General features: G+C 29.4%; 3 protein-coding genes across 5 annotated transcripts; 1 reads left to right on the top strand and 2 right to left on the bottom strand.

Annotated features, from left to right (window-relative positions):
* Positions 1-96: 96 nt before the first annotated feature.
* On the bottom strand, positions 97-3,445 carry LOC100650212 (SET and MYND domain-containing protein 4). 3 transcript variants are annotated; one of them, XM_020865271.2, is made up of 11 exons: positions 3,091-3,445; positions 2,717-2,948; positions 2,410-2,596; positions 2,013-2,337; positions 1,688-1,937; positions 1,285-1,610; positions 1,127-1,200; positions 943-1,055; positions 555-846; positions 337-499; positions 97-264 (listed from the first exon to the last, which is right to left on the bottom strand). In XM_020865271.2, the coding sequence occupies exons 1-11, from the start codon at positions 3,204-3,206 to the stop codon at positions 132-134; spliced, it is 2,211 nt and encodes a 736-aa protein (XP_020720930.1). In that variant the 5' UTR covers positions 3,207-3,445; the 3' UTR covers positions 97-131. The 3 variants fall into 3 exon arrangements, with proteins under 3 accessions (XP_020720930.1, XP_003398716.1, XP_020720931.1); XM_003398668.3 differs by having other exon boundaries at positions 2,410-2,593; positions 3,091-3,444; XM_020865272.2 differs by lacking the exon at positions 337-499.
* Positions 3,446-4,197: 752 nt separating this feature from the next.
* Positions 4,198-5,631, bottom strand: LOC100650333. Its single transcript, XM_003398669.4, has 2 exons — positions 5,165-5,631; positions 4,198-4,748 (listed from the first exon to the last, which is right to left on the bottom strand). Exons 1-2 carry the CDS (start codon positions 5,210-5,212, stop codon positions 4,515-4,517), a joined length of 282 nt encoding a protein of 93 aa, XP_003398717.1. The 5' UTR covers positions 5,213-5,631; the 3' UTR covers positions 4,198-4,514.
* Positions 5,632-9,317: 3,686 nt separating this feature from the next.
* Positions 9,318-14,807, top strand: LOC100650569 (solute carrier family 22 member 8). Its single transcript, XM_003398671.4, has 8 exons — positions 9,318-9,939; positions 10,803-11,144; positions 11,562-11,809; positions 11,900-12,186; positions 12,507-12,873; positions 13,015-13,256; positions 13,389-13,561; positions 13,800-14,807. The coding sequence occupies exons 1-8, from the start codon at positions 9,805-9,807 to the stop codon at positions 14,106-14,108; spliced, it is 2,103 nt and encodes a 700-aa protein (XP_003398719.2). The 5' UTR covers positions 9,318-9,804; the 3' UTR covers positions 14,109-14,807.
* Positions 14,808-14,896: the final 89 nt, after the last annotated feature.

Raw genomic sequence — 14,896 nt, 5'->3', positions numbered from 1 at the left:
TTGGATAAGATAAATTTCTCTCCATATATACATATATAATATGTACAATAAATACATAAAAAAGGAAGTATATAAATGAAATAATAAATATACACATTTTTATAAAATATGCTTATTTATTCATTTAAATTTTACATATTATAATACTCGATTTTCTTTTGCTTTTGTTTTATGTCTTCATAAACTTTATTCCACGATCCGTAATTAAAATTGGTAATTTCTTCTAATTGATTTAAATAATTTTGAGTTTTCTTTAGTATCTTTCTGTAACAAAAGGCCACAAATATTATAACTTTGAAATACTTATAATTTATAGAGAACTGCAAAAATATTTACTTATATGCGTTTGTATTAGTATTTGTTTTCTTTTCTAGGTATATAAGACATATATCTGTAAGATCATTTAATTGGTTAAGAAGTTCTATACTAGAGGATCCGAATTTTTCTCTCACTGTTGCAAGTGTGTTTTCAATACATGTTATACTATCTATCCATTGTCCTAAAAATTAATTTTATCATTATTGTACTACTATATTATCCTTGAGCATACAAACCCATTGTTGTATATATTTCTCCCATAAGAATTAATGTATTTCCAATATCTTCATTATATTTGTATAACACTGTTCTTCTAATATGTAAACATTTTTTAATTTTATTTAGTGCTTCTTTCGTTTCTCCTAAATCAACAGAAACTTGGGCTGCATCAAAAATTTCTTTAGCTTGTATTATTTTATTTGGGGAATAAATTTGAGGTTTGTCACCACAATCCAAACAATATATAGAATCTTTTATATTACATACTGGACCATTACATTTCAGGCATTTCACAGCATTAAATCTTTCCTGTAATTATAATCCCATTATACAATTATAATGTGACACAGTATATACATTATAACAAAACTGGATTCAAAAATCGAAAATAGTTTTTGTACTCACTATAAAATATTGTAATTTTGGTAGAGTGCATGCTTTACACTTACAAGTAAAACAGTATTGACTTTTTAAAATCTTTTGTCTATCTTCTGTTGTCATATGTCTATAATGTGGCCCTAATGACAATTTTATCACATTAGTAAGTTCCTTACACAATTAAAACAAGATATATTCTTAAATAATGTACCATAGCAGTTGAAAATTCCTTCACTTTGATCAATGTCTCTTGAAGCTCTGACAATAAGGTATTGACCTACAAAGCTAAAATTTAATAAGACAAATGTATTTGATATTGAAGTATATAAATACATATATATATATATATTAAATAAATTTCAGGATTACATGTTAATTATATTGGGATCACACGAATGGTTCATCATACTTGCAGAAGGATAAATTCCTGTAGCTACAATATCTTGTTGTTTCATGGAAGAGTCATTACTTAATAGTGTATTTGATTTTGTAATTGCATATCCATTAGCAATAAGTTGAAGAATATATCGTAAAAGTAAAGAACTTACATAAAGTTGCTTGTTATTGGTTGTTAAAATATTAAATGAAGTGTTCAATGAATTATTCGGGAATTTTTTATTTAAATAGTCTTCAAGATTACTTGATTGAAAAAAGTTCGTATACTTCAATAAATATATGGTGAGCATAACAGCTGTCTGTAGAAGTTATGGTTAGATAATTACACAAAACTTTTTGTTTCTTTAACATATTTTTAGTCTTGAAATATACATACAATTCCATATACTGTTAAGTCACCCATAGATAATTTATCGAAATTAGTAACTAAATTTTGTATTTCATTAAATTTGGTTTCATCTGTCATAGTTGAACAGGTTAATAAAACTTTTAAGGCTAAATGCCCTATTCCAATTTCTTTCCAAAGTTCCATTTGATTTCCTGGACATTCCCAGCAATGATACAAAGACCATGCTTTATTTAAACAGTATTCATTGCAATAAAAGGTATTTAAACATGTTGTACACCTGAATTAATATAATGCCATAAATCTTTTGTACTGTGGAAAAAATATTTAATATCAAAGTGAACATACTACTTACGGAACAGGAATGTCTGTGTTTGAGCAATTACAATGTGGACAAAGATTATATGTGTCATGACTTAGTAACACAAAACTTACAGGTTTTTCCAGAAAAAGAATATCACCTTTTTTAATAGATTTATTTGCTATTACGTGTCTTCCTAATTCCTGGCTGTATATTCTATCTATAGCTACAGATGCATTAGGGAAATTAGTATTTTCTTCAAACATAATGTGGGATTTTAATTTTAACAAATCATCAGTATCTTGTACAGAATTTTGTGCAATATTTTGTTGAAATGACTCAGCAACTGTTATATTATTTATCTTTTTTTCAATACTATCTAGAAGTTAATAAAATATTTGATTATAAAGAAATTATTATAAATTTGTAATCATAGTCACTTACTATTTACCTTTCATAGAAGGTGCAATATAATCAGAATCATGAATCATTGTCTGTATCTTAGAAAGTGTTTCTTTAGCTAATTGCTGTTTGCCTAATTTCAAATAACACTGTGCTGTGCGTAAATACAATTTATACTGCAACTGTTTAGGATAATTTAACTTAGTTGCTAGTTCAATATCTTTTATGCAATCCTTCTTATCATCACATTGTATTAACCATGTATAAAATGCACATAAAAACAAAATTATAACATAATATTAAAATATATTATATATTGGTATATATTTTTAAAGTATTATTTATTTTTTACTCACATGATATCTATTTAAATAAAATAACGATGCAGATCTATTCGCGATTGCAACTGCCAATTCACAACTATTTACAGGAGCATACAATGCACATTTTGTGTATAATTCTATGCTTTTAATATAGTTTTTTTCCTGAAATTCTTTATTACCCATTTTCTTGAAAATTTGTGCTTTGGAAACAGATTTACATTCTTTTTTGTCATAGTGATCTTCCAACCATAAATATACAAGTTCCCTAAACATCAAATAAAATAAAATTTTAGATAGTAAAATGTAATAATATAAATTAAACAATAATAATAAATAAAAAATAATAACAAGTAATATAGATTTACAAAAAATATTAATTATTCTTTATGATAAATTTTGTTACTTACTTCATATTTTGATCATTCCATAAAATTGACATAAGTTCATCTTCACGTTTTACTTTTTTCTTTAAAACAGGTTTTAATTGATGTATAAGAATTTCTAATACTTTGTGCCATTCCATTTTAAATACATCGAACAAGATATTAAATCAGAATTTTAGGTTATTTTATTTTTCACAAATCTTTAAAATGCTAATATACTTCATACACTTTTATTATCTATGTTATATTAAACAATACATTATACGATTCATCTATAATTTATACATCGAAAAAACAACATATTTTTACGTTATATACATATAAATTTCTATTCTTTATATTAACTGTAATGTATATAAGGACAACATTGTAATGGCGAATATTGTCATTTGTATCAATTTTGATAGAATGTATATGCATATACATATATATATTTATTGAATATTATATGGTGATTTATTATGAATAAAAATTTCAAAATTATTATGATACATATATGTAATTATTTTGCCAACTTATGTATAAACTTATATTACGAAAAATACTTTAGTACAAAAATATATGTACATATATTTAAGGTAATAAAATGATTATACCTTTCAATAAATAAATAATTTATAAAATGTATATATTTATTTTGTTTTTGATAATCTATTTTGTTTTTAAGTCTTACAAGAAGCAAATGTTTATCTACATAATTATTTAAGAACATAATTTTCACATTATTTTTAAATTAAACAATTATTAGGTACATAATTTTGTAATATTAGAAAACAAATAAAAGTAGCGATTTGTCTTTTTACTAAAACCTTAATATGTACAAAGAGCAGTTTAAATTACATATTTAATATAAGACGCCTTTTGACGCAAGAAGGTTTTATTTTTTCATAATTATGTTGATAAATAAATAATAAATATAAATAATATAATATTATTTACAAATAATAATAAAATAATTACTGTTTGTCATAAGAAGTGTGATACAATAGATTTAGTCATAGATTCGGTTAGTAAAAATATTAAGAAAAATGTTGAATTAATTTTAAATTTAGAATAAATTAACCAAAATTCCTAATTCACATTAACTAAATTTTCTAAAGATAGTCAAGTGTAATAATTTGAAGATAAGAATAAAATAATATATCTTTATTTCTGCACATAAAAATATTAAGTTGTTCGAATCAGAAATATTTTCATTACCAATAATAAAACAGAAGGTGAGAGTAGAGACTGCTAATGATGATGCATCTTCGGTTATTGCACATTTCGAGTGTTCTATACGGAAAATATGACGAATAACGGTATAAAAACGCAAGTATATACATACACTTTGGTTGAGACTTTGTGCATCAATTTTAGGACGAAACAGAATCAAATGCAAAATCATAATTCGAATCGATCGATGTTCGCAATTGTATGTTCGAATTGCTCCTTAACGTGCACTATTATTAAAACAAATCTGATATGAAATCATCATCGGCATAGTCACTGTAATCATCTGCTCCAGGAGGTACGAAAATCCCTCCGAGCACACCGGACAAATTTTCACCGAGACCCATCGCCGATGCAACTCCAAACACAAGTCTCATCACGAGTAATCTCATGAAGTTCACTACGTTCGTTTCTTTGCTTTGTAGAGACAACTGTGTTGTCTTCTTTACTTTGCTCTCAACGCATTGAATCTGTCGAGCATTACAGAGATAAATTATTACGAACTCATAAAGGAAAGAATCATTATATTAAATTATAATTTCTTGAAAAAATATCTATACTTTTTATGTAAAGTTGTACATTAATGTAAGATATCTGAATTTTTATTAGATGTTACTAATAAACATTTAATTGGAGTTACAAATGCATAGAACAAGAAATAAATTCTTATGATTATACAAAATTATAATTTTGATTACTTCTGGGATTTATATTTTTTGTTTACATATTTAATAATTTTCAAGCGATTAAATAAATCTTTAACCAAATAAAAATGTCCGATCACGTTTTCCCATGATCGGTGACTAACAAATAGCGGGAACGTACATTCTGATGTCACAATTAATTTATCGAGTATGAAGATTAAGTATATTCACGCATTACTTACGCTGATACAAACAAGGAGGATTACAGCTAAGGCGAGCGTAACTCTCATCTTGCACTTCCGATGTGTTAATCACTTCCTGCGAATATCAGTGAATGCCTTAACGATCGTTGATGTGTTTTCTTTGTATTTTATGTTTCGTTTCCCGCCGATTCGTTTGTAAGTATCGATGGGATCGTTTCAACTGACCACGCAGAGTGAGCAACGAGAACTGGACTGAACAACGTTTCCGCGGGAGAAACTCGTTCGGTTCCTATTCTCGTTAAACCTTGATGCTAATAGAGCACAGGTCGTAACATACAATCGAACAGGTGAACGATGGGGACAAAGTAAAATAAGTGGCATGATCGCAGAAGTTATTCTACGGTAACGGTACACGACGAAAAAAGGCATCCAGGCCATCTCTTCAGGTTACGTGATACGTGCTCGGCCACTGGCCCACTGTGTGTATAGTCACGGCTACGGCTGTTAGAGGATCTATTCGAATTGAGCGCGTGAAAGAAAAGATATACATATGTAAGTATTTATGAATATGTACAGTAGGAACAAAAAGTATTTGCACTTTCATAGAAACTAATAACTAGGATAGTGAAGTCACTAAATGGCAGGCAGCAAGGTGCGTGAATGATCTTTTTATCAGGTTCTAAAGTACATGATACGACATTTAATATATTTCGGTCTAATTAATAGAATGTAAGTACTGTAATAAATATAGTGATGTGCAAATACTTTTTGGAGCTATTGTATGAGCATTCTCTTAATCTGTCAAAGTATGCGTTTTACATATTGTTCTAAAGGTTGGTATATATGTAGTTGTTAGGAAACGATAGTCGTTTTATAAATTTCAAATTTCATTGATAATTGACATTAATATAGGGAAGAAAATATCTGTAATAATTTTCTTAGTAACTCTTGTTATATCACTATCTAAAAAACGAATTGTTATATTGAATATAATATAACTAATAAGAATAAGGACATTGATACAAAGAATACCAAAAACGTGTTATATTAATGAAAAACGTTTTTTGGTTGAAATGAACACAGACTCATCATTTACACATTGGAAGACTTATAATCTAAATTATGTATTTAATGCCTCGTCTGATGCCAAGAATTGAACTGAACGTGAGGATATTACATATTAAAAACGATTCAAGAATTTGACCTGAAGTATGGGTACTATTGCTGACACAAATTGTTGCTTTTCTATTACTGTTATCTAACGTAAAAAGCGTTTTAATTTTTAATAATGAACTATTAAATATTCCATACATATTTATGTAAGTAAGTATTTATGTACATACATATATATACATATTAATATATATTTATGTATAGAAATCACAAGAGGAAAGCATGATAAGTACATGTTTATGATTAAACAGGAGATATCTAGATCTTAACGAAATAAATTGATAAATTGGTGAAATTTTACGGAAATCAAAGATATAAAGATATTACTAAGAAAGCAATATTTTATAATCTTCGATATTGTAACATTATGATGAGCAATATCTTGAAAATTTTGAAAAGGATGAAAAAATATATGCTTACTTCTGAAACCAAATATAAAGACAATTTTGTTAATATAGAATTAATCGATAACTTAATGAGTTGTAAAACTGTTTCCCTGTAAAAAAGAGATAAGAGATGATTTATTATGCTTTTTCTTGTAATTTTCATATGATCAGTATAGATTTATAATATATCATAAAAAATTATGTATGAAAAAATGATGTATGAACTAAAATGTAAATATACGTGACAGACCATAAAATTATTTATAACTTTTTATTTTCATTCGATCGATATCTGTAAGCGTGATCAATTTTATGGTTCACTGTCGTCACTATACCATTATTGATTGTGCTTAGAATGGTGGTTTCATTACCATTCAATCGTTTGCGATCGTTAAATTGTTCTTCAATCATTTGTCGTCATAATGAGTCTTACCTGTCTACCATGTAGGTTTGTCGGACAAAGAATGGAGTTAATGAATGTTAACAGATTATTTTTTGAAAATGTTTACTACGGGTTTATACATCAAATATCGATAAATTTATCGTCCAAATGTTCATCATTTTAAAATTTGTAAAATAATGGACATTTAGATATACTGCATGTGTATACGTTATATAAGAGAGTTTATTAGCACTAGTAACTTGTAACTTGTGACTTATAAAATATCTCAATACAATAATAATAATTCAATGGTGAAAGATGAACCAACAGCGTGAATATAAAAAATATAAAACTTTCCTACTTTCACTTTTATCTATCCAGTACTTCTTCCATCTCAAGTTAATGCATCCTCTGGAATCATCAAGCATGTATTATAAGACAGAAATAGATGATCACCAACATAGTGGAGAATCGATTGGTTCGAAACGATTGAATGGAAATGAAAGTCGTTCAGAAGTAGCGGCTGTGACAATGGCCGAGGTACGATCACCTCGACGACGATGCTAATGACAAGGTTCGATTTGCGGTGAAAGACGAAGGACAGCCAGCAGGAGGATTCAGCTGGGGTTTCCTTTGGAATCGGCGATTGGGCGAACACGGGGAGCTTGTAATGAAAGGCAGGATGCGCTCGGGACCGGACGTGATGTTCTTCGCATACAGAAACAGTTCCAGAAACGAAGGAAACACCGTCGCATGGACTATGATGATTGGTACCCCTCCATCAAGATAACCGTGTCCTAAGTATGGCATGGTAAGAAGACGACACCGGATAGGTTTTTATGTCTTCTCAACTGTTTGTACATTTATTTATGACGCGATACTAATTTCGTTCTGATCAAGCCGAAGATTGCTGGGTCTTTTAAGATCTTGCTAGGGTTTTATGTTTTATCGTCAGGGCACGTTGTTAAATGTATTTGCATGGAAACATAACGTAAGGACGTATCTTTCTGTTTGGAATTTTAAGTTTCTTTTATTTGGAACTTTCTGAAATCGAATTTTTTGACGTTTCGTTTAATTTTGAATTTAAATAATTTAAATTTTGAATTTAAATGATCAAGATCTTCTTGCACGATCAAACTGATATTAGTAGCTTTACAAGTATTACAAATTACAAGTCATCTGATTATCCTATTTAGTGAAAAATTATAAAATCATAAGGAGGAAGTTTAGAACTTATTGCTTCCAACTTGTTAATTTTGTTCTAAATCTTAATAATGTTAATGTTTTAAATCTTATTAATAGTAAATTAAGATATAATTAATCAGGGCAGGGACTACAAAGTGGATAATAAATTATGTAAGAAAAGCAAATAGTAAATCGGTGATTGAAATGCTGCGTGTATTCAACCGTAAGGAAGATTTTTGCTGGGAAAAGCGATTGAATAAAATGAAACGATCAATACCTATCAATGAGACTTTCTGTTGCAACCTATACAGGTGAACATAGAATGAAGTAAACGCGCGTTAAGAGTTCATAGACCCAGTCAGCCTATTATTTCAGTTTATGCATTTGAATTTGCGCGTGTCAATTGGACGACATGTAAATACTATGTGTTTTACATTTCTTGATGCTGTTTTACACATTCTCTTCAAAATTTTGTATCTCTTTTGTATGAATAATACGATTCTTTTTTTACGAACACTGCAGTTTTAATCGACTTTTAATCGAATAATACGATCTTCATTATAAAGTAAAGATTGTGAATGATTATATGAATTAAATGATAGAAGATTACAGTACAAGTTATATGAATGATATTTAATCGAGTAATACGATTATTATAGTAAACGGATATTTATGTAGAATTAAGATAATTCACGCAAGTTACGAATGTACATCCGCATATTTAGGCATTATGTTTTATACGAACATAATGAATTTCTTATGCTAATAAACGCAGAAAACTATTTTACATAAAAAATCAATGTCTTAACTTACACCATTCTGATTTTCAACCAATCATATGTACGTATGGAAAGAAACGAAAAGAAATATATTTCCTTATCTTCACAGACTCTTATGATTCTTCTTGCATCCCATTCAGACTCCGGAAGTAGCGGCCACGTCACCGTGTTTCCCAGAAATACAAAATTCATATTACGTCAATTTAAAAATCGATTATTATTGACAGAAGATCGTTTTCCCGTGACGTGCGTGCGTTAATGGGATACGTGTCGCCAAGCGTAAAACAATAGCACGGGTTTCTGTCCTTCTCTGATTCAACGCTAGGAATCGGTTCCTCGCCATCCTTCGAGAGAGAGGACCCCGTCTCTGTTAGTGCGTGCTTTACCCTCACCGATGACACTTTGTTCGGACTCCGCGACAAGTTTCACTTGTTGCCACGAATTTCCATTTTGTCACTCCGCACAGTGACATGCGTTTATCAAACTTCTTTTAACTTTGTAAAATCTCATTTTTGCACATATCTTCCTCCTTTTTACTCTCTTTTTCATTTTGTATTTTCCCGTTACAAATGGAGAAGTGGATCGTTCTTCGTGTAATAGGAATTTCAGTATTGATTTCTTCACTTGGTTGGACTATCATTGTTCATTTGTGAATTGTATGATAAATTGTGAATTTATTAATACGCTATTATTATTAATTTTTGTTCTGTGATTATCGTCTCCCGTGATTTATATTCTGTGAAAGACAGAATTGGTACAGGATTGTTTGAAGAAATGAATGCGGAGGAAGTAAAGGTTGGATGCTTTCAAGTAGTCATCGTGCTGTTACTTGGCATCAATTATGTCATCGTTGCAATGAGCCACGCGCTCCCGGTGTTTCACAATTATACGCCTAAATTTTATTGTCAGGTAAGTTTCTTTTGTCTCAGTTATCTAGGTATTTCTCTTTTCACTAATTATATCTTATATACGTTTCATAGCTTATTAATTTGATTAATTATGTGGCAAGTACATATGTATTAAAATAGCGTGTGCAACGAATTCTTATTTACAAATTTTGTTATAATTCATTCTTTCTAACACTCTTTTGACCTAAATCCATCTGAAGTGATTCATTTATTTACAATCACAGAAATATTTGATATTTATTGTTATTTACGTATGTGTTTTGCTTTAGCTTACGAAGTTTTGAATAATTTTTCTGTATAACTACTCTCTATCATTCTCTCACGTATATAAATTATTTGAAATAAAACAGTAAGATATTAAGTGTTCAACTCGTGAATGAGGTACATGCATCTTGAGAAATGTCATGAATTATTAATTCGAATAATTCGCTAACTTTTGTCTTTTGCAAAGTTTGACACACCTTTTGAATTTCAAATTATTCATTAACTTACTCAAAAATGCAAAATTAGTTCATAAATTTACATAAATTTCATATTATTAATAAAGAGTGATATAGAATTACATGTGAATCATTAATTACTCTTACTATTAGTTTTGTTATTGTTGTTTATGTAAGAAACTAATTTATGTAAATAGAAATTTGGCTATTTTTTACTGTTCTGCGTATGAAATTATACGTATTTATGTAATTAATCATTATTTTTTGCACTGTTATGTAAAAGAAATTATTAAACAGAAGTTCCTCTAATTTTTATTTCTCAATGTTTTAATGTCCAACACAGTGTCGAACAGATATTGAATTATTTAGTTAGCATGAGCTACTTAGTTAAAATTTTACAAAATGATTCATTTGCATATTACAGCCAAAGAATGGAACGAAACGAATATATGGTTGCCAAGAGCTTGGCAACGTGACCGTTGCAGTTAACGAGACTTCCGGTCTTAAAGAATCTTCGAGCACAGACTTGTGCTTCAGCAACTATCAATTTGCAACTGAATTCGGAGAAAATAGCGTAGTAACAGAATGGAGTTTAGTTTGTGAGAAACGGTATTTGACGTTTCTTGGACCGACAGTTTATTACATCGGGGTTTTAATGGGCGCTTGTATCGCTGGACTTTTAGCAGATCGAATAGGAAGACTTCCGGTTCAAGCGATTTGCCTTTATACTCAGGGCACGATGGCTGTTGCACTATATGTTGTGCAGGTATAGACATTTTTCAATTTAAGGAAAATAATTCGAAATTATGAAGAAGACGAACAAGTTAATTTTAACTTAATTCTTAACTTATGTCAAAAATGAACTAAAGTGGAGATTTTATCAAAATTCCTTTCTTAGATATTCTATTAAATTTTATAATTTATTGAAAATGATAATAGATGATAAAAATTAACTGTATTCAAATAAAAAAGGAAACTGATACGTTACTTCGCTCTTAATTTACATTAAAAATGTATTTGAATGTATATAAGTGGAATAACGAATCAAATAAATGTACTGTGTTAATTAAATCTTTTGTTCGATATGGAAAGTAAAACGAGAAAGAAACAAAGAAACAGTCGTTGAATATCAACTTGACGAGAATAATTTCCTTTTTCTTGCTGAATAAAGTGTCCATTTCAGAATTATCCCACGTTTCTGGCTCTTCGAGGACTACAAGGAGTTTTCGTTCAGGGTCTGCAAAATTCGACGTACATCCTTTCCTTGGAACTGTTTCCTGTGAAAGCACGGACTTTCGTTGCATTAGTTATGCAAATTGCCTGGGCTATTGGTTTGATGCTCTTAGCCGCGCTTAGTTACGTTATACCCGATTGGAGAATTCTACAATTAGCTGTCTCAGTTCCCACTGCTATAACCGTGCTCTATATTTGGTATATTATTATTGTTTTTGATAGAATGAAAAATGAGATTGTAGTATCGAAACACATGCTTTGGGAAACTATAATAGATGTTGCTTTCAGGATAATACCAGAATCACCAAGGTGGCTACTAGCAAAGGGTAAAATCACGGAAGCAGATATGGCAGTGGAACGCATCACGAAATACAATGTCTGTTGCACTAGATTGCGAAGGGAAAATGTTAAAACAGAGGCAAACATTTCCGAGAACGCGACGCCGGTTAAACCGGAACGAAAGTCACGTGTTTCATGCGCAGACCTAAAGAAATCGAGAACCGATAGCGAAATGAAAGAAGAAGCTGCGAATTTACTAAATAGCAACACGGATGCGGCTCAACAGAAAGTTCAAAGTAAAAGACAAAAATTTGATCTATTGTTTTCTTAGAATGTTATGCTATACAAGGTATAATGTATGATAGTACAATGTAATATATTAGGTTGTAACATATTCTGTTCATTTTCTCCATTTATATAATAAATATAAAAACAGGGTGAATTTATGTTACCATTCAATAATACAGTATGGTATTAATATAAGTCTCCTTTTATAATTTCGAGTATAATAAAAAATGTATATTGGAAATATTCGTTAGATTAGTTTTGATGAAGGAAACATGAATCGTTATTATCAAAAATGTACATTATATTAATACCTATATACACTTTTCAGAAACGAGTTTGAGAGAAATATCTGAATACTTGGAAAGTAAGCTCCCTAAAACGGAATCGGAACCGGACTCTGCACAATGTGAGAACGGAGAAACAAATAAGAGGAATGCTCCATCGAAGTCGAAGAGCCATCGGAAGTCGAAATCGATATCGCAGCCTGCTGGTAATCAACGACTTTCCATGAAAAATACTTACGACATCGTCGAGCTACGAACCCCAGTGAACAAAGAAATGTCAAATAAGGACGACGAGAAGAAATTTAGCAAAATCAAAGAAAGATCTAGTAACGCGCAAACGAAAGAAGAATTGTTAGAACTATTTAAATCCACGCTGTTAAAAAAATATGGCATTGTGATCATTTATCAATGGTAAAAAATGTTCAAAATTTGACCACTTCAAAATTACATTCTTAATATAAATTCATATAATCAGACTGTGAATATTTATGCGAATTTGTTTTTATAAATACTACAGTTTTTTAAATTTGTAATTAATATTATCTGTCTTAGGTTCACGTCTTCTATAGCGTGTTATGCCTTCATGACGCTCGAGCCGAATCTTTGGGCAATCAATAGACACGTCAGTTTTGCGCTAGGAGGAGCGTTAGAAATTGCATCTTACGTGTTTCTCTACTTCATATTGTCTAGATATGGCAGACGACTACCGATTTCCGCGTATCAATCAATTACTGGTGCAATTTGCATCTTTTTTGCAGCTATAATTATCTTTTCAAATTCCACCATTACATCCAGTACGTGATTGTAACGAGAAATACTTCGTATTAAAATTTCTGTAACATATAAAGCGTAGACATTATACATTGAAAAAATTGATAAGTACCTACTTTGTAGATTCTTACTAATTTCGTATATCATCTTTCTAGATCTCATGAAGACCATTATATCCTTGCTCGGAAGAGTAGCAGTGATGAGTACCGTTTCCATAACATATTTGTATACGATTGAGATATTTCCAACTGTTGTGCGAGGAACCTGCTTAGGCTTGTGCACTGTTTTCGCAAAAATTGGCAGTTTGTGCACGCCACACATACTATCAGTAAGATTTGCATATTGTGTTTTTAGGATTAACTACTACTATTACTTATACACTACTATTAAATTAAATTCAATCCAATACGAATTCTACTTCCTCCCTAAAATATTCTAATTCAACACAAGTATGTGAAATAAATTATTTAAGAAATTAAATAAAACGTTAAGCTAAATAAAAAATTATATTTAAAAAAATATAAATTCACATGGCATAAAACAATGAATACAATTTTCCTTTTTAGGGAGAGCATTTTCCAATAACCATTCCATTAATAATAATTGGAATGCTCTGCTTAGGATCTGGAGCAGTTGCTTTAATTTTACCAGAAACTTTAAGCCAAGTTTTACCTGACGCGATAGAAGATTCCGAATTGTTGACTGTAAAAAGGAGAGAAAAGAAGAATAATGAGAATTTCAATAACGAAGACGCATCTACTACTGAAGATGCTTCAGAAAGGGAGATACTTAGAGCAAAATTATTCTCTGAAGATTGGGTGGATGCAGGAAATGGTATATTAGTGAATTTCTCGGAGAATAAAAATTCTGAATGAAATTTTTAAAGTTTTATATAGAAGAAATTAATGCCACATTTTTATATCGATGAATTATAACCGACAGTTTGACGATCATTATGATTATTGACGTTCTGTTGCGAAATGTGATTATTTTGTATTATTTATCGCAAAGATTTATTGTTAATGATATCTTTTATTGAGTTGGATTACGTGTAATTAAAGATTTAAAATAATGATTTAATTTATAATTAGAAAATATTTTATATATGAATTTAAATTGCAAGGGTGAAAAATAATATAATATTTTTTATAAATTTATAGCTGTTTTCATAAACATGTATCATTGTGTATTATATTCTTCACGTATATTAGAATTTTCCAATAGTTTATATTGACAAATATTTATTATATGTTAAGTTCAGTATTTAGAATTTTAGAAAAATTACAATACAATCAGTTGTCACTGCCTATCATAAAGTAAATTTATATAATGCTTAGAAGTTAAGACAATGAATTGTGAGTGATATAAATTTCTGATCAATTGCAGTTTAGAGGCTGAAATAACAAAGCGTAATAGTTTATTAGCTCTTTTAGATATATTACAATTCGTATATTAAATAAACATATTTGTATATACAATTATGAAACTAATTTTGAAAAATTTTATGGAAGTAATATCAAACTTTCTCTCTCTCTCTCTTTATTAATTAGATATCAATATTATATTAATAATTGTATATATCTATATGTCTAATAGGTACCAAAGTTTGCATTTACTTGTAATAACTTCAATATAAGAATTAAGTATTGTAAAGATAGATTAG

Source organism: Bombus terrestris, chromosome 11 (assembly GCF_910591885.1).
Source record: "Bombus terrestris chromosome 11, iyBomTerr1.2, whole genome shotgun sequence".
Taxonomy (NCBI): Eukaryota; Metazoa; Arthropoda; class Insecta; order Hymenoptera; family Apidae; genus Bombus; species Bombus terrestris.
The sequence above is the reverse complement of the archived record's forward strand: the minus strand, read 5'-3'. Positions and strand labels throughout refer to the sequence as shown.